Source organism: Nicotiana tomentosiformis, chromosome 12 (assembly GCF_000390325.3).
Source record: "Nicotiana tomentosiformis chromosome 12, ASM39032v3, whole genome shotgun sequence".
NCBI classification, from domain to species: Eukaryota; Viridiplantae; Streptophyta; class Magnoliopsida; order Solanales; family Solanaceae; genus Nicotiana; species Nicotiana tomentosiformis.
Window position 1 is genome coordinate 7,692,328 of NC_090823.1, and position 18,900 is coordinate 7,711,227.

Below are 18,900 nucleotides of genomic sequence, written 5' to 3' on the forward strand. Positions count from 1 at the left end.
TCTTCTTCTTCTGCACAATATTTTCCAGTGTGTTTTACGGCCATTGAGTGGTTCGCAATTCATCAGAGTTTTGGTACCAATACACTGGTGAGTTAAATCGTTCTATCCTAGGAGGATATATTCCAGCACCTCGAGTACTTGAGGGGAATAATTTCCTTAAGGACACACTGTGTATTTAGTGGGCTCGATTTATTCTTATACTGTTTTTTGTTTTCCAGAATCTATTTCGTTAAATAAGTATTACTAACTTTCTGTTTTATTTTTTCAGAAAGTTTAATTGTTTATTACAGCAATACATAATTAATAACAAGAACAACAATGAAGGACACGTTGATCGAGCATATTTGAGGCCAGTAGTCTGGATACTATCAGTGCAAACTACACGTGAAAGGATGGCCAATTTCTGGGCAATGAGGACAAAATACGGCTACTACTGTAATAGGCTATTTTTTATATTTTCATTCGTTTAGTTAAATCAAAATGTAATATCAGTTTTGGGTATCTCAGAAAAAAATTGGTAATAGGATCTATGTATTAGGCATATCTTATGGTCTTACTCTTTGTAAGACAGCATACTACTTTGTTTTTGCTTTATTATATATATAAAAACTAGCCATAGGCACCTTGCCTAGTGGACTTGCTTTAAAAAAATAAAAAATAAAAACCTAGATTGCTAGTTTACCCTTCCATATCAACTAGAATTTAGATTTTTGACATGCATGTAATATGACAAAATTAGTTTTTCTTTTTCTTAATTAATAACGAACTCGAAAAGTTTTAGGTGGACAATAATAATCTTTTTTCAAAAGAAAATATTACTTTAAGTGGCCAATGATCAGCTTGGATTACTTTAATACATTATTAATATTCAAACTGCTCTTTAGTTTTAAATACACAAAAAGATCAATTTTAAATATAAAAAAAAAAATTGACCACCAGCAAATTTTAGAAATTTTATAGACTATAATGATGAAATTAGCAAATGATGTTAATCCTAAATTTAAAAACATCACCATATAAACTTATTGAAGCAATTCCTGAATTTCAAGAAAATAAAAGAAAAGTATTAAGATAATATTCATGTAACTTTAAAAAAGAAGAGCTAGAGATATAGAGAATTTGCATTTCAATTACGAAATTTTTCGTCAAATATCAAGTTTTTTTTACGCTCTAAGAAAACAAAAGTTGTTTACATGATTAAGCGACTATGTCACGAAAAAATATTTAAGAATTTAAAGAAATTCTTTTTTCTTCACATGTTTGCTTCTTTGCTCTGAGGACAATTGAATATATCCTCAGACTCTGAAGAATCAAAACTCCACTTGCTGACCTTGTAAACCTTATCGTTTACACCTTTGTTAATAGGTTCGGACTTTCTTAGTGAGTCCAAAGCATCTTTCTAGAGCCCGACCTTCATCTTCATTTTATTATTATTTTAAATATTACGTTTGATTCTTTTAAAATGTTGTTCATTTGTTTCAAAAAAAAAATGGATTCTCTTTTAGGGTGTGTTTGGTACGAAGAAATATTTTTCGAAAAATGAGTAATTTTATCACTTATTTTCCATTGTTTGGTTGGTGAGTGAAAAAAAATTTCTGAAAAATATTTTTTAATATTTGATTAAAGAGTAGAAAATATTTTTTAGAAAAATATTTTTTTATGTTACTCTTCTCACTCCCTCCCTCACTTCCCCCAAATCCACATGTTTCACATGCTCCATTTTTTAGAAAATATTTAGTCTTAAATTGTGGGATTAACTAATCTCATATAGAATGTAGATAGTTAATCCAATAAATATTCCACCTCACAGGATATCATGGGATAATCCACCTTAATATATCCTGGGATATCCCATCATCGTACCGAACGATACTTTAGTATTTAGCCATTTTTTGATACGAAAGTTTTTTGAACAAAAATGCTCCCAGCTAAAACTCGAACTACTCCAAAATTACTGGAGTTCAAAACTTAAACAAGTAAAACTTTAACAAGGAAATTATCTTGTGCATATGTAATCTACTGTGACATGCAGGGTATAGACTCTGTAAGTAAGCGAAACATATTTTTTCAAGTGATTTAGTTTCCTAAATGTTTTTCTTCACTGATTGTCACTGGGCAGCCGGTGCACTAAGCTCTCGTTATGTGCGGGGTCCGAGGAAGGGCCAAACCGCAAGGATTATTGTACACAGTATTACACTGCATTTCTGCAAGAGGCTGTTTCAAGGAGCTGTGCCAAGTTTTGAATGTACAATTTAAGATTGCTCTATAATGTATAATCACAGAGAAGCAATACCAGTTTTTACAAATTAACAAGATGATCACACAACACAACCGAAATTCAGTGTACAGTCAAGAAATCAAAATATTTGAACAATAACAACAACCCAGCCTGGAGGGGCAGAGAAAAAATAGTACAAACAAGGAACATGAGTTAATGGGAAGAAAAAACCTAAAGACAAATGACAGGAAATACATCGCAGCAAACTCTGCCAATTAACTTTAGTTCGAACTCTATATAGAATTCTATCTCTGGTGCATGTAGTTCTTTCTTCTGTCTTTCTACTCCACTCCTGAATGAGGCAACAACGAGTCAAGCTCAACACACTTGATAATATTTGAATGATAAAATCACTTCTGCAGTGGATTGCTATCTTTTTTTGTTTCTCTAAATTTGGTATGACGAAAATATTTTCTAGAAAATATGTCAGTTTCTGGTGTTTGGTTGAAGAACTCAGAAGATATTTTCCCGAGAAAACATTTTCCACCAAAAGGTGTAGAATTTTCCTCACTTTCGACGAAAGTAATTTTGTTCACAATTATACCTAATTATTAACTTCATATCATTGCTTTAGCCAACAGTTAGACATGATTATAAATCTTTATTACTTAAAAATTTCATCGAAATATTGTCCAATTTGATAATATTTTTATCATTCTTTTTTCAGAAAATATTTTTCGCGCTCCAACCAAACAACGAAAAACATTTATCAGGAAATTATTTTTTAAAAATATATGCCATTTTCCAAAATTTGCTTTCTCAAAATGATTTTCGTCATACCAAACACACAATTGAATCTCTTTTTGGTAAAGCATAAGCATTTTCGAGGTAAAGCGCTATGAGTGGATCTAAAACCTCGTAGAAATGATCAATCCAGGGAGGTAATGACAACAACAACTACCCAGTAAATTCTCACTAGTGGGGCCTGGGGAGAGTAGTGTGTACGCAGACCTCACCCCTATCCCAAGGGAATAGAGAGGTTGTTTCCGAAAGACCATCGGCTCAAGAAAACAAAAAAAGGGGAGTTAGTGAAAGAACCTTTTTTTTTTCAAAATTTTAGTACACAATCTAATAATGTAATTAAGTAGAATGTTGTGGTCTAATAATCTCAAAGCTACACCACTAATAAATCTGTGTTCATCTTTCTTGTAAAATAATTTGGGCATCTAACACAAAACCCATTATAAACCAAAATAAAAAACCAAGGCTCAAATTAGTTATATAGAAAAGGATGCAACAATAACGATCCAGTGAAATATCACTAGTGGGGTCTGGGGAGTGTAGTATGTACGCAAACCTTACACCTATCCCGAGGGGTAGAGATGCTGTTTCCGAAAGAACATCGGCTCAAGAAGACGAAATAGAAAAGAATGCTAGAGGACAAATAATATAGTATCGCACCACTAGCAGTTTTACCTGAAATGCAACGGAAACAATTGATCCTTCTGTCAGTAATAACGTGGTAGGAAACAATGCTCCAAATTTGACTTGAAGCTGTCGTCATCCCACTCCAATTGGTTCCAACAATATGAATCTCCTCGTATTACTTTGATGTTCTTGGAAGTTTGAATAGAGATAGGCAACTTCCTTATTCGATCGCAATCCATCAATCCAAGTTCCTCCAGGTGTTCCCACGTACTCTGCGGCTCGCCTAGAGTTCTTAATTCTGGTAACATTTTCAACACTAACTTTCGAACTTTTAGTGTCGTCTGACTTGAGCCAAATGGCACAAACAACTCTTCAAGCTCCGCACAACAGATGATATCAATTTCTTCCAGGTGTTTAGGTACTACAGGAAAAGGTCCATCAACTTTAAAAAGACATGTTAAACGTCGACAATCATACACATCCAGTTGGCGTAATTTAGAAAATCTTAGACCCAGAAGATGACCAAAATCAGAAACACTCTTTAAATTAAAAATCTTATAGAGGCGAAGAGACTCCAGATTTGGTAGAGGGTCAAACTGTCCATTTCCTTCTTCCATTGGTTTGAAATAACAATGACATCCACTAATGTGTAGTGATTTTAATCCATAAAAATTGTTGTTGTACCCAATCAACTTGCTGAGACCGTTGCAATTTGTCAAGTACAAAAGTGAAGCAAACTGCAACATGCCTGAGAGCTGTCCCCGACTGAAAATTTCACACTCGGAAACACCTATCATCCTAGTTGAATTGCTGAATGGCATTGGCGCTTCGCCAACTTCAATGTGAAATCTTTTCAATCTAGACATCCAGGTGTGGTCTCTATTTGAAACTGATGACCTATCCAATTTGATAATAAGACAAGTCAGCTTGTGTAGATATGAGAGCTCGTCAAGCATTGGGTAGCTTCGGCCCCAAAGGTATTTAGTATCCAGCATATTTAACATTTCAATGTTAGACAATTTGAGAAGGATTCCTTCCCGAATGTTCTCCAAATCAGTTGCAGGCAGATATAATACCCTCAGATCTGTCAACTCGTCCATTCCTGGCGGCAGACGATGTAACCTTGTATTATCACAATCAAGCAATTGCAAATTGCGAAGATTACCAATAGCTGGTAACTCTGTCAAGTAGCAGCAGTTCTGTAGTACTAGAGCACGTAGTTGAGATAAACTATCGATTGAAAAAGGCAGTGCTCGAATAGAAGTGTTACTCAGATTCAGAACTCTTATGGCTGGAAATGCCAAAAAATAGTCATGGGGAATTCTCCGAAGGGGAACATTATCTTGCAAAAGTAAGGTTGTTGTCTCTGGGCATTCCAAGAAGCAATCAGGTAGACGTTCAATTTTGTTACTAACGAAAGATATTCTCTTGACAGAAGCTGACATTTTAATATTTGATATATCAGTCAACCCCATTCCAGCTTGAATAAGAGAATTGTGCTCATCCCCAAAGGATTTAGCTATCCATATAGCAACATCACGAACCACATCATGCATCTTCACAGAATTCAACTTATGGGTTGCCAGTTCAAGCATCTTTACAGAATCCCACTCGTGGGCATCTAGTAAGCACACATCTTTTAGACTCTCAATCACAATGATTCCCCTGTTGTAGGCTTGTTCGTATGTATCATATTCATGACCAAGGAGCCCCTCTGCCCACCAACAATGTATGAGATCAGCAGTTGAAATAGCCTCTGGATATAACGAGCAATACAAGAAACAACTTTGAATATCCTCAGAGTCTAAACAATCAAAACTCCACTTGATGACCTTGTAAACCTTATTGTTTACATCTTTGTTATGAGGTTCGGACCTTCTAAGTGATTCCAAAGCATCTTTCCACAGCTCGATCCTCGTCTTCCCTCTCATAGATGCTCCAATGACAGTGATTGCTAAAGGTAATCCATCGCACTCCATTGCAATTTCTTTTGCGAATGGTTGAATATGCTCCAGATTCGCAATATCTCCCGCATTTTTGACAAACATGTGCCAAGATTCATCCTCATCCAATGTGTACACCTTTATTTTCTTGTCTGTTCTCATTTGCCTACAAACATCCAAAAACCGAGATGTTATAATTACCTTGCATCTTGGGTGATCTTCAGGTTGGGGCACACCTATATGATCCAAATTTATAGCTTCCCAAACATCATCAAGTATAAGAAGGAAACTCATTCCTTCATTAAGCCTTTGATGAATTCTGCTGGCAATGCTTTCTACGCTTTCCTCGCTATCCACCTTTAGGTTTAATCTGTTGGCAATTTGTGCTTGAACCTTTCTTATGTCTGTTGGCGGTTTGGGCACTGTAACCCATACCACAACATCAAAAGACAGTTCAGAGCTCGACGCAGCAATCTTTAGGAGCTCATTGTTCACATTCATCACCAAAGTTGTTTTGCCGACTCCTCCAATACCCCATACACCAATGGTGCATACCTAAAAGGATTCAATTACCCTAAAAAATTATTTATCCACATAGTGAAAGATGCAGCAATGGCTATATAGATGAAATTTAGCAAATTAGAGAAAGAAGGAAATTTAGTATATGTTTTGATAATTCACTCACAATCTCTTGATCTCAACTTAATCTCCACTTAACCTCCTTAAGAAAAGTTATGGCTTAGTACATATGCGGCACCTTAAACTTGCCTAAAATCTTCATTTAGACACTTATACTAAGCCTTGTTCTAATTGAACACAAAAACTTGTTCACAAGTGTGCCTATTGAACACATGGACATAGCATGGAGAGTGTATCACACCTCTTTTTGAGAGAGTACAAAGACTTTAAGCCTGTTTGCCCATGAAAATTTTTACTTTTTTTCCGAAATTTTTTTACTTTTTTTCGAAATCAATATTTAACCATAAAATTTTTAAATTTCACTTTGAAAATGAATTTTGAAATTTTTCAAAAATTTAAAAAAACTCCAAAAAGTTATTTTTCAAAATTTTCACTTAGATCACTCACAAAAATTTAAAAACAATCCAAAATTATATTCATGTCCAAACACAATTCTAATTTTCAAATTCCATTTTAACTTTAAAAAAAATCATTTTTTTCAGTAATTTTACAATTTTTATGTCCCAATTTTTATGGGCATAGAAATTGTAAATTTCAGAAAGCAGTGAATTCTTTTTAAGTGAGAATGATATTTGAAAATTAGAGTTGTGTTTGGACATGAATATAATTTTGGGCTGTTTTTGAATTTTTGTTAGTGGTTTGAAGTGGAAATTTAAAAAAAAAAAAAAACTTTTGGAGTTTTTAAAATTTTCAAAAATTTCGAAATTTATTTTTAAGTGAAAAATAAAAAAATTCATGGCCAAACATTAATTTCGAAAAAAATTGAATTTTTTATGGTCAAACGGCCCCTGAGAATAGAAAAGTAAAATTCAAGAAAAAAGGGAAATGTTGACCGGAAAAGAAGACTTCCGGCGAATGTTCATGTTCTCTAATATATTCCAGTGAACATGTTGACAACAAGTTTAAGAAAAAATGAATACTTGTGAAATTTATAGTTCTAAACAAGTTAAAAAGGAATATAATATTTGTGTAGTTATAAAAAAATTTCATTAAAGTTAATATTGAAAATTTAAGCTAACTTGTTTTCAAATTTAAAAAGGTACTACTTCCGTTCCAGTTTATATAAACCTATTTCTTTTTTGGTCCGTTCCAAAAGAAATAACTCTTTTCTAAATTTGAAAATAATTTTGCTTAAACTTATCATTCTACTCTTAATGAAAAACTTTTATAACCACATAAATATTATGGGTCCTTTTTGAATTGTTTAGGATCACAAATTTCAAAAATATTTATTTTTTCTTAAACTGCGTGTCCAGTCTTTAAAAAGTAAATACCTTCGTATCGTATATTGTAACGGAGGGAGTACTATGTCCCATTTTGTTGTCTTTCTTCCTCCTCTTAAAACGAAAAATCAAATTGAAGAAGAAAGAAAGTGCGAATATCATCTTCTGCAGATTTTTCTTGTACCTGCCAATGGTAACTTCAGATTCTTATATATCCAACTAATAGTGATGCTATTGATTTGATTCTAACCTGTTCTTTACTTGATCAGTTACAAACTACACTAAAGTATCCTAATTGCTCACTTCAGTTTTGACTTATTTCTCTTGAGCTCATTCAGGTGGATTGATTTTCATTTCTCGTGGCCAAACCACTAGGCTTAATTATTTTCTAAAGCAAATCCCTAAGATCTCGCCGAAAGTAAAAAAGGGGAAGTAGCCCGGCGTAGAGTGGTGGCGGCAGATAAGAAGGGAAAAAGATAGAAAATGGAGTATTAAAAACGATAAATTAACTAGTTGGTGTGTATTTTTCTGATTGGTTTTATTTGCTATGTCAGTAGCAAGTAGCATGCACGCGCTTTGATTTGTGTAGAATTATCAAATTAGTGTTCAATAAACACACTTGTGAATTGGCTCAGGTGTTCAATTGGAGCAAAACTCAGTACGTACCAGTGTGTAAATGAAAAATACGCACAAGTTTAAACAGATGCATATGTAATCAGCCATTATTTTACTAACAATTGGGACTTTAAAACCAACTTATAGTTTGGCATATCAAATATTTTCTTAAGTGAGCTGTGTAAGAATTTCTATTACTGCTTATGAAATGTAAAATATAAAATAACTAATGTTGAGTAATTATGGTACAAGAAATAACTTAACATTTTCAAAACTACAAGAAGTCATTGTTGGAATCAATGAAAAAAAGAAAGAAAATTAATTAATGAAAACTCATTCTGAATGCATTCTTTTTATCCTTATTTTTTCAATTTTGCATTTTAATGAATTTGAGAGTTTTGTCAACTTGAAAATATGATTTTATGAGTATGTTAAATTTGAAGATTAATGGATTGGATTCTCTTACTAATTAGTTAATTCATCGTTTTAATTATTTATTCTCAATATTAAAGAAATAATTTATAAAATTCTTAATATTAGCTCATCCTAAAATTGAATATTTAATTATAATTTTATCCAATAAGTCTACTTTCAAAGGGTAAATATCTTAAATATTAGATTCCTATATAGGTCAAATAGGGAATGATTTAAAAAATAAAATTTTAAATAATTTTGAAATCCTAAATTTTATTTGTTTATTTAATAAATAAACTAATTTCTTATTTTGTATATTAAAGATAAAAATAAAACCTTTGATGAAAATTCATTAAAATAGAAAAGAGAGAAATATCTCGTTAATTAATTTTTGTCTAATATCCTTTCTTTAACTTTTGATTCTATATTTTAAATCTCTTATAAACTTGTTTCTGATCATTTTCTCTCGCACTCTTTTTCTTTTTCAAATAGATATAATATTTACTCGATAAATATTTTATTTCACTAAATAATCTTTCTAGTTTCTTCACCAATTAAAATATTCTCATTTAACCGATAAAACTTTCTCAATAATATACAACAATTTAAAAGAATTTATTTTTCAATAAATATTAATTTCACCAAATAAAAAGCCGCAACTCTTTAACTCAGAACAATACCTTATCATCTTCTAATAGTTGTAGGATTTCGTTGAGATTTCTTGTTGCTACTGACTGGCCTTCTTCTATTGATGGTCCTGGAATGAACTCAGCTTTTTGGATCTTATAAGTTTCTACCACCAAATTGGATCCAAAATTTTCTCCGATTTCTATAAGCGCGCAAAGCTGATCTCGCCTGTTTTGTGCTAGAGTGGAGATTTTCGAGCGAAGGCTCCATTTTGGACAACATTTATAAGCAAAAATCTTAGCTGTTGCAATGTTTTCTTGCATGGATTCCCATTCATTTTCTAGCTTTTGAACATCTTGGAGCCATTTGAGAACATCTGGTTTTGGTTTATAACCTTCTCTCTTAGCTACTTCCACTTTCTCTTTGATATGATCATCTCTAAGTTTTGTTAGCTTCTCCATTTCCTTCCTTAGATTTTCAACTTCTGATGAGAAATGGATGGTATTTACAATCTTAGGAAATATGAATTTAGATCCAAACTTTCCTACCTTAACAACAAAGCCAGATACAACATTAAAAAGTATGTCCATTGAACAATTCTTGAAGTACAGAAAAAAAAAAAGATGGTTCTAATATAATCAGATGATCAAATGAAGCTAAACTGTGTGTTTCCTCATTTTAAATTGTTGTTGTGGAGCCTCTTCAATCTTGCTCAGATGGGAGAAGAATGATTCCTTTGTACAACTTAAAAAGATATTCGTTGGTCCCTATTAGTATAGTTGGGGAGAATTATTTAACCTACAATTGTTGTTACATACAGTTTCATAATATATGATATTGTATTATATTGTACTGTATTGTTTAATGAATACATCGTTACCGATTGTATCGTTTGCCGTCGTTTCATGTGATCATGCAACATTACGAAAAAAGTTAGGATACATTGTAGAATTATTATATAAAAAAGGATAAATGATAAAATATGATTATTTAATAATAAAGAAGGGCAAGATAAAAGAAAAATATTAAGGTAACGACACCACCACACCAAATCCATCGTTCCATAACAGCTTGTTTGGATGGTTGTTACGTGTCGTTTGATCATAATGTATTGTACTGTATTGTTTAATTATTACAACGTTTGGATCGATTGTATCATTTGTCGTCGTTTCATGATATCATACACCAACAATATGAAGAACAAATTTCAACAATACTAAAAAAAGTTAGGCTACATTATTGAATTATTGTATTAAAAAAGGATAAATGATAAAATATGATTATTTAATAATATGGAGGAGCAAGATAAGAGAAAAAAGCAAGGTAACGACGCTACCACCCCAATTTTATCGTTCCATAACAGCTTGTTTGGATGGTTGTTACGTGTCGTTTGTTCATAATGTATTGTACTGTATTGTTTAATGAATATAACGTTTGAACCGACTGTATCGTTTGTCGTTGTTTCATGATGTCATGCACCAACAATATGAAGAATAAACTTGCGAGAATACTTTAAAAAAAAAGTTAGGTTACATTGTAGAATTATTGTATATAAAAAAAGGATAAATAATAAAATATGATTATTTAATAATAAGGAAGGGCACGATAAGACAAAAAAGCAAGGTAACGACGCCACCACACCAAATTCATCGTACCATAAAGTGACACTTTTCATCGTTACGTAACGATAGATTTAACGAAACGATACAATAAAATTTAAGTAACTATCAAAACAAACATTGTATTTAAAATAACAATACGATACAATACAATAGGTAACAATCATCCAAACAAGCTATAAGGGTTGGTGGAATAGATAAGATTACTTAATAGAGGTCTTGAGTTCAAGCCCTTGAATAGAAAAACTCCTAGTGAAAAGCATTGTAAATTTCGGATGATTAAGCTAAAAAAAAGAAGAATTATTTAACATGTGAAATTTTGCAAGATAATTCTCTATTTTACTGCTCCACTTTCCTTCTTTATTTAAGGCAGAATTGCAGGATTGTTTTTTTTAATAAATTTAAACAGTTGTTGTGGAGCCTCTTCATTTTTGTGCAAATGGGACAAGAATGATTCCTCCTTTTATTTTATTTACTACTTTCGACAAACATTTTCTTTATTCTACTATTTAATTGACAAAGCAAACCTATAGGAAGGAAAAGAAGAAAAGGAAAGTCCACACCAAGAGAACTTTAGGTTATATAAATAATATAAGAGGCACTGTTTTCCAATTCCTTTATTCTTAAGGTATGAGTGAAGCAAGGGCTTTTCCAATTTTCAAATATAAGCCTTATGTCCTGATGTTTTTTCTTTTTTGATCTCCCGTTTTGATTATTCCAAACACTACGAAAATCAGAGCCTAAACCGATCACAAAAACCAACCTACATCATGGGGTCCTAAGGAAAACCGACCAAAACTCGACCGAAACGTGGCAGGAAGGCTGGACAACTGTTGGTCGATACAAAAAATCGACCAACGTGGTCGGTTATTACCAAATGGAGCAGTTGGTCAACTGAATCGACTTTTAGACTGTTTTTCTGGACACACGGCAACAAATAAAAGTAAAAATCCGGTTAGGTTAGTTCCTAAATAAAAAAATACTTTTAAATTTCAAAAAAATCGACCGATAAAATAATAAAAAGACCTTTTTTAATTATCTAACATGGCACAACTCCAGCTTAGCAAGAACATGTACATTGATAGGAAGGTGTAACAGAATTAGGGTAGAAGTTAGCAGGATGCCGATCATATCTTGCCATACTAATAGTTTTAGTATTAATTTCCTATTTTCTTATCTTTAGATTTTATTATTACCTGTTATTTTTCTTGTTTCGGTTATCTTATTATGTTGTTGTTACTGCCTTTTTTATGGCTTTTCCACCTTCTATGAGTGTGCTTTGATTGAGCAGAGGGTATATTGGAAACTATCATCTAGCTTCACAAGGCAGGGGTAAAGCTGCGTACACACTACTCTCCTCAGACCTCATATTGTGAGATTAATTGATCTTGTACTTTTTTATCTCAAAACCGATCAAGTCGGTCGGTTTACATATTGTGACGATTCGGTCGGTCGTTTTGAGTATTACAACCTCGTTCTCCCATTTACTGCTTATCCTGTGTTAAATTATAATTATGTGACTTGCCGTGGAGGTTTCAGAATAAATTGGAACACTTAGTTCCAAGATTTAAAGCTTAAGTTTAAATAGTTCACAAGATGTTAACTTATGTGTAAACGACCCCAGAATAAAGTTTTGATGATTTCAATAACTCTGTATGGTGATTTTGGACCTAGGAGTGTGTCCGAATAATTATTTGGAAGTCCGCAGTTAAATTAGGCTTGAAATGGCAAAAATAAAAAATTGAAAGTTTGAAAATTTGACCGGGGGGTTGAGTTTTTGATATCAGGGTCGGAATCTGATTCTAAAAATTGGAATAGGTTTGCTATGTCATTTATGACTTATGTACAAAATTTGAGATCAATCGGACTTGAATTGACAGGTTTCGGCATTGAATGTAGAAGATGAAATTTCTTAGTTTCATTAAGCTTGAATTGGGGTATGATTCGTAGTTTTAGCATTGTTTGATGTGATTTGAGGCTTCGACTAAGTTCGTATGATGTTTTAGGACTTGTTGGTTTATTTGGTTGAGGTCCTGGGGGCCTCAGGTGAGTTTCAGATGGTTAACGGATCAAAATTTGGACTTAGAGGAAATCTGAAAACTTTGCCTTTTGGTGCAATCGCACTTATGAACATTTTCTCGCACGTGCGAGATCACATAAGAGGAGTAGTGTGTGCATGTGCGGAGCTTTTGCCGTATCTATGATGTCGCAGAAGCAGCTTGTTGATCGCAAAAGCGTGAAGTCCGCAGAAGCGGACGGAACCTCGCAGAAGCAAGTCCGCACAAGCGACACAAAGGTCGCAGAAGCGGAGGATGGGGAAGCTAAGCAAAACTGCAGAAGCGGACAACCTCTTCGCAGAAGCGGACTCTAGTCTGCAGAAGCGAATGAGGCACAGAAGGGGCAAAATGACCGCAAAAGCGGTTGCGCAGAAGTGGTTAAAAATTCCGCATGTGCGGAACCTCTGGACAATGTACAAAAATAGAGGGTTCCGAGCTTTTGCCGTTTTTGGTCATTTCCAACAGGGGTTGAGGTGATTTTTCAGAGATAAGTCACGGAAAAACTTGAGGTAAGTCACGTGTGATCATTGTTAGTCAATAATATTGAATTGTCATTGAGTATTCCGGCTAGATTACGTATTTTTTAGGTGTAATTTGAGAAATTGGGCATAGGGGTTTGAAAATAAGATTTGAGATTTGGAGGTCGAGTTGATGTCGGAATTTGGTAAATTTGATATGGTTGGGATCGTGGTTGAATTAGCGTTAATATTTTATAACTTTTGTCGGGATCTGAGACATGGGCCCCTCTGACAATTTTTTAGTTGAATTTCAGATTTTGTTCAAAAATTAGTATTTTTATATGGAATTAATTCCTATAATTTGTGTTGACTGTATCGAATTAATTGTGACTAGATTCGAGACGTTCGGAGGCCGATTCTCGAGGCAAAGACGTATTGGAATAAAATTTCACGGTTTGAGGTAAGTAACACTTCTAAACTTGGTTCTGAGGGTATGAATCCCTGAATTACGTGTTATATGAATTGTATGGAGGTGACGCACATGCTATGTGACAGGTGTGTGGGCGTGCATGATGGTAGGATATACAACATGTATTTTAGTCGATTATTGCACTCTAATTTACTACACTTTACTCATGTTGAGCTTTAATTAGTAGTGTTTTACACTTATTGTGTGTTTTATATCGTGTAGGAGTGATTCCGAGTTATTTAGATGTTATGGAATAAATTCAAGCTATTCTGGAGCTTTGAAGTCTGAGAAAAAGTCCAAGGATTAGGTTGGGATTGTGTTCGGGGATCAACGGATGATAGTGCACTTTAAGAACGAAACGAATAATCTAGCAGGCATACTGCGCATTGTCCAGTAAAATACACATAACATTTCTCTCAGAAAACCATTTGGATTCCACAATATATCGTTGGAAAGCTATTTAAAAGAGCTACAATTTTTATGTTTTATATTTTTCCAAATTTTAATTTTTGCGGCACATGGGGTGGCGCTAGGCGCGGCATGCAGCGCGGTAGTGCAAAATTCTTAGAGTATGTTCCCAATTCCGCTAAAAAGGGTATTTTTGTCCGAGATTTATTTGGGGATAGTTAAATACGCGGTGAAAATTTATTGATGATTTTTTGTGGATTATAAGTCTATTTTATGTATTTGAATCTTTTTTGAAAGATTTAATTGTTGCATCTATATTCACTTGTTCTTGTAATTGAAAGAGGCATAACTTGTGATATATTTGCATTATTTGGTTGGTTGAGTTCATATATTCTTCTAAGTAATCGAAAGAGGCTAGTTGAATCCTTGATTAAACCTAGTTAGGAGGATAATCGAAAGAGGTTCTCCTAAAGACCAATCTATTATGAATTCTTACATATCTTCACCGAGCTTAAATTGGTGCATATTGTGAGGTTGAGACTTAATCGAGAGAGGAGTCTCTACTAAACATTTGTACTGATAATGAAGTGAATTTGAGAGACTCACTTGAACATTAGAGTGAATTATCTAGAGTTAGATCCCGAATAATTATCTTGCATATCCTATCAACCCATATTTTCTCCCATTGATAACTTCCTTGTTTACCTTTGTTGCGATTGTCATTAGTCAATAGCTGTAGATTTTAGAGTATTAACTATATAAACCTCAACTGTTGATCCTCTTGGATAGCAATCTAGCTATAAACTACGAGAATATTGTTTAAATCCAACCCATGTAGATACAATATTATACTATACTATCTTTGACTAGCGAGCACAATTTAAGTGTGTGTTTTGCGCTCGTCAAATTTTGGCGTCGTTGCTGGGGATTGACAATCAATGGTTTTTGAAGTAGTTTGTAGTGCTAATTCAGGAATTAGCTTTTATTTTTTTATTTTTTTATTTTATTTTTTTAGTTTGTTTGGTTAACTTCTCTTTAAGATTTTGTTTGTTGAAGAAATCTTGAATAGCATATTCTTGTTATTGAACTCTAAATGATGTAAAGATGGAGTACAACCAGCCTAAGAAAATGGTTGAAGAGTTAACAGTTGAACACTGTCAGCGGTCTGCTATGTGTTTTAAATGCGGTGAAAATCATCTATGGGTTGATTGTCAAGTAGGTAGGTATTCTTCATATGGTTCATCTTTTGAACGCTCTCACTTTGTCTCCAGTCCGTACAAGTATGAGGATTCATATGGGCACAATTCTAACTATGGTTTGGATGAATACCCTTATTATGACTGGAATGAAAGCGAAGTGAGGCAATCACCTCAAGCGGAGAATGGTAATTTAGAAGAGCTTATGTATAAGTTCATAAATAAGGTGTGAGAGAGATTTACACAAGATGATGAAGCCATTAACAACCTAACAATGCAAGTGAGTCAAATAATAAATACACTTACAGAAAGCTCATTGCATTGTGATGGTGAATAGACCCGGTGAGAATAAGCCTACCCGAGATGATGAACATTTACAAAGAGAGTTTTTCACTCTGCAAGAGGACTCTTTTTCAACTGAAAGGATTGAAGATGAGGCTTTGATTGGTTGTGAATCAATAAAAGAAGAGTTCAATTCCCCATTCACATATCCACATTTATAATCTTTAATAGAAGAGAATGAATAAGCATTGGTCTTGGGCATACCACAGGAATATTCACATGACCTTTCATCTTCATTTTCTTATTCTAACCTTGATCATGTGAATTTTATTTTTGGGGATTTACAGGAATATGCAGGTACTGATCTTGTGAATGAATGCAGAAACAAGTTGAGGATAATCCTACAAGAACAATCCCCCGCTCAAAATGAGGCCAATATAGAAAGAGAAGAGCGGATCTTTCAAATATCCCTAAAGGACTTTGGCTTGATGAGCTCCATAAAGAATTTCGAGGAGCGAACTCAAAAAATGCATTCAGAATCAAGGGTGGAGTTCACAAGTTCTCAGAAACGGAAAAAGTCCAGCGAAGTTTTCTTTACCTCTTGCTTTTTATTTGAGTGTCATGGGGACATGCCTCAATTTAAAATGTGGGGTGGGGATGTAAATATGTAAATAAATATTTGTTTTTGTTTTTGTTTCTTGTATGTGTTTTTATTTCTTTTGATATATATTATTTTCTTTAGGTAGTATAATAAATTTTCCTTGGTTTTTCTTTGTGCGTGGTTCTTTTCCAATGGTTTTGTTTGAACCGGGTGTAGTTAATTTTTTTTAGGAGTAAGAGATATTGTTCTGTGATTTTAAATGAAAGAAATATCTCGTGAATTCATTATGCCTTGAGAATAATATGTGCTTTAGTTTTGACGTTTAGGCTCAATTTTTGACTCTTGTATAAACATCTTAAATTGTATGTTCTTAACTTTGCTTAACTACTAGAGTGTCTTGATGAGTCCGATCTTGAGTGGGTTTTGTACCATGTGTGTGTGAGGCTTTGTGTATTCTGTGCAGTGCAATTGATGTCTAGAACCTTTCCTCGTGTATTTGCAAAGCGAAATAGTATAATTGTTCAGTCTTGGAAGTGATATAGGCATTTTTTTGTTGAGCCAACTATATATGTTACCCACCAAATTGTTATGTATCGTAGTTAACCTCGTTGAGACTGTAATCCTATTTCTTTGGTAACCACATTACAAGCCATATCTATTTGAACCATTTACCTCTCGTGAGCACTTGAAATTGGTATGAACTTTGTAAAAGTTGAAGTGTTGGGTGGTTGGTTTGGCTTTTGAGTGAAAATATTGAAATAAGGAGAAAGGTGCACTGTTGTGAAAAGTATGAGCCACTTGAATTGAAAAAGAAGATGAAGAAAAAAATAGTTTATATTCATTGATAGTGGTAACTCTTTATGTATTTGTGCTTAAAGAATTTGGGATTTGACATATACAGATGTGAAAGTGGAATTATGGTTTGACATAAGTATGGGGTTTAAAGGTTAAGTATATGTATTCAAAGTGCTTAGGGAGGTGTAGTTACTCTTTTATCTAAATGTATCCTACATGTCCCGTAGCCTACATTACAACCAATTAAAATCCTACTTGATCCTTGACTGAACAAGCTCGATTAGTAGAGTAGTACACTACGGGCAAGCCTATGGTGGGTCTTTTGTGGCATATGAATATTGTTCTGAGAGTGAGTGCATTCTTTCTATCTTGAGTTCCTAATTATTCTTAACTTTTATTGTGTTTGGAACTACTCTCTATTGTTGGGTGAGGGCACTTGATTCATGAAGGAAAGTTAATGTCATTGACCTCTGTGTTAGAGTAAGTGAGCAGGTTGTGAAAAATGCATGGTGCTTTTGAGTCAAATATTGAACCGAGGATGTTACGGTATTGTGCTTAATATGTTATATTATTTTTAGTATGATGATTTAGTAGAGTTGTTTAAAAATGTCGTGTCTATGTGAAGTGTAGTTTGATTGCTCGAGGACGAGCAGTGGTTTAAGTGTTTCAGGTGTAATTCGAGAAATTGGGCCTAGAGGTTTGAAAATAAGATTTGAGATTTGGAGGTCGAGTTGATGTCAGAATTTGGTAAATTTGGTATGGTTTGGCTCGTGGTTCAATGAGCATTCATATTTTGTAACTTTTTTCGGGTTCCGAGATGTGGGCCCTACTGATGATTTTTTAGTAGAATTTCATATTTTGTTCGAAAATTAGTATTTTCATATGGAATTAATTCCTATAAGTTGTGTTGACTGTATCAAATTAATTATGACTAGATTCGAGACGTTCGGAGGCCGATTCGCAAGGCGAAGGCGTATTGAAATAAATAATTTTACGGTTTGAGGTAAGTAACACTTCTAAACTTGGTTCTGAGGGTATGAATCCCTAAATTACGTGTTATATGAATTAGTTGGAGGTGACGCACATGCTAGGTGACGAGTGTGTGGGCATGCACCATAGAAATTTTGACTTAAATAAATTTCGTAGAGTTGCATAATCAAAGAATCATGTTATTATTCACATGTTGCCCACGTATTAGAGAAATTGAGCTGAGGCTCGTACTAAAGATCATGTTTAGGCTACGCACTGATATTTTGGGACCTACAGTGTCGGGTTGTTGTTGAATTAATTATTTTAAAATGTAAATTTCATACCCAGTATTGTTCATCCATTTGTGAGGATATTTATGGGATCGAGCTGCACGTCGCAGCAGGCCATATTGGCTTTATATTTATTATTATATGGATTAGGGTTGCACGCCGCAACAGGTCTTATAGGCTTTATTATTATGGGATTGGACTGCACGTCGTATTAGGTCATATTGGCTTTATATAGCTCTTGGGCTAAAGGAGCCCCTCCGAAGTCTGCACCCCCCCACAGTGAGCGCAATTGAGTTTATATTGAGGGATGGATCTTGTATGAATCATTTATATTTGGGAATGGATATTCCCCTGGACTGGATTGGCCTTATACAGTACTGAGTGACTGACTATCAGTTGATGTGTATATATATGGGATGGATCCTCCTCGGGATGGATTGGCCATATACAGTACTGAGTGATTGAGTATTTTGAGATTGTGAGTACACGAGGTTTCTAATGAGGTGCATCACATACAACATGTACATTAGCATGTAGATATAGAAATGTCATATTCCTCATATCATTCAGAATTTATCTATTTTAATTG

At 33.8% G+C, this 18,900-nt stretch overlaps 1 protein-coding gene across 1 annotated transcript; it reads right to left on the reverse strand.

Annotated features, from left to right (window-relative positions):
- Positions 1–2,228: 2,228 nt before the first annotated feature.
- LOC104087429 (probable disease resistance protein At4g27220) lies at positions 2,229–9,908 on the reverse strand. Its single transcript, XM_033653734.2, has 3 exons — positions 9,221–9,908; positions 3,695–6,144; positions 2,229–2,570 (listed from the first exon to the last, which is right to left on the reverse strand). The coding sequence occupies exons 1-2, from the start codon at positions 9,755–9,757 to the stop codon at positions 3,727–3,729; spliced, it is 2,955 nt and encodes a 984-aa protein (XP_033509625.1). The 5' UTR covers positions 9,758–9,908; the 3' UTR covers positions 2,229–2,570; positions 3,695–3,726.
- Between the last annotated feature and the right edge of the window lie 8,992 nt (positions 9,909–18,900).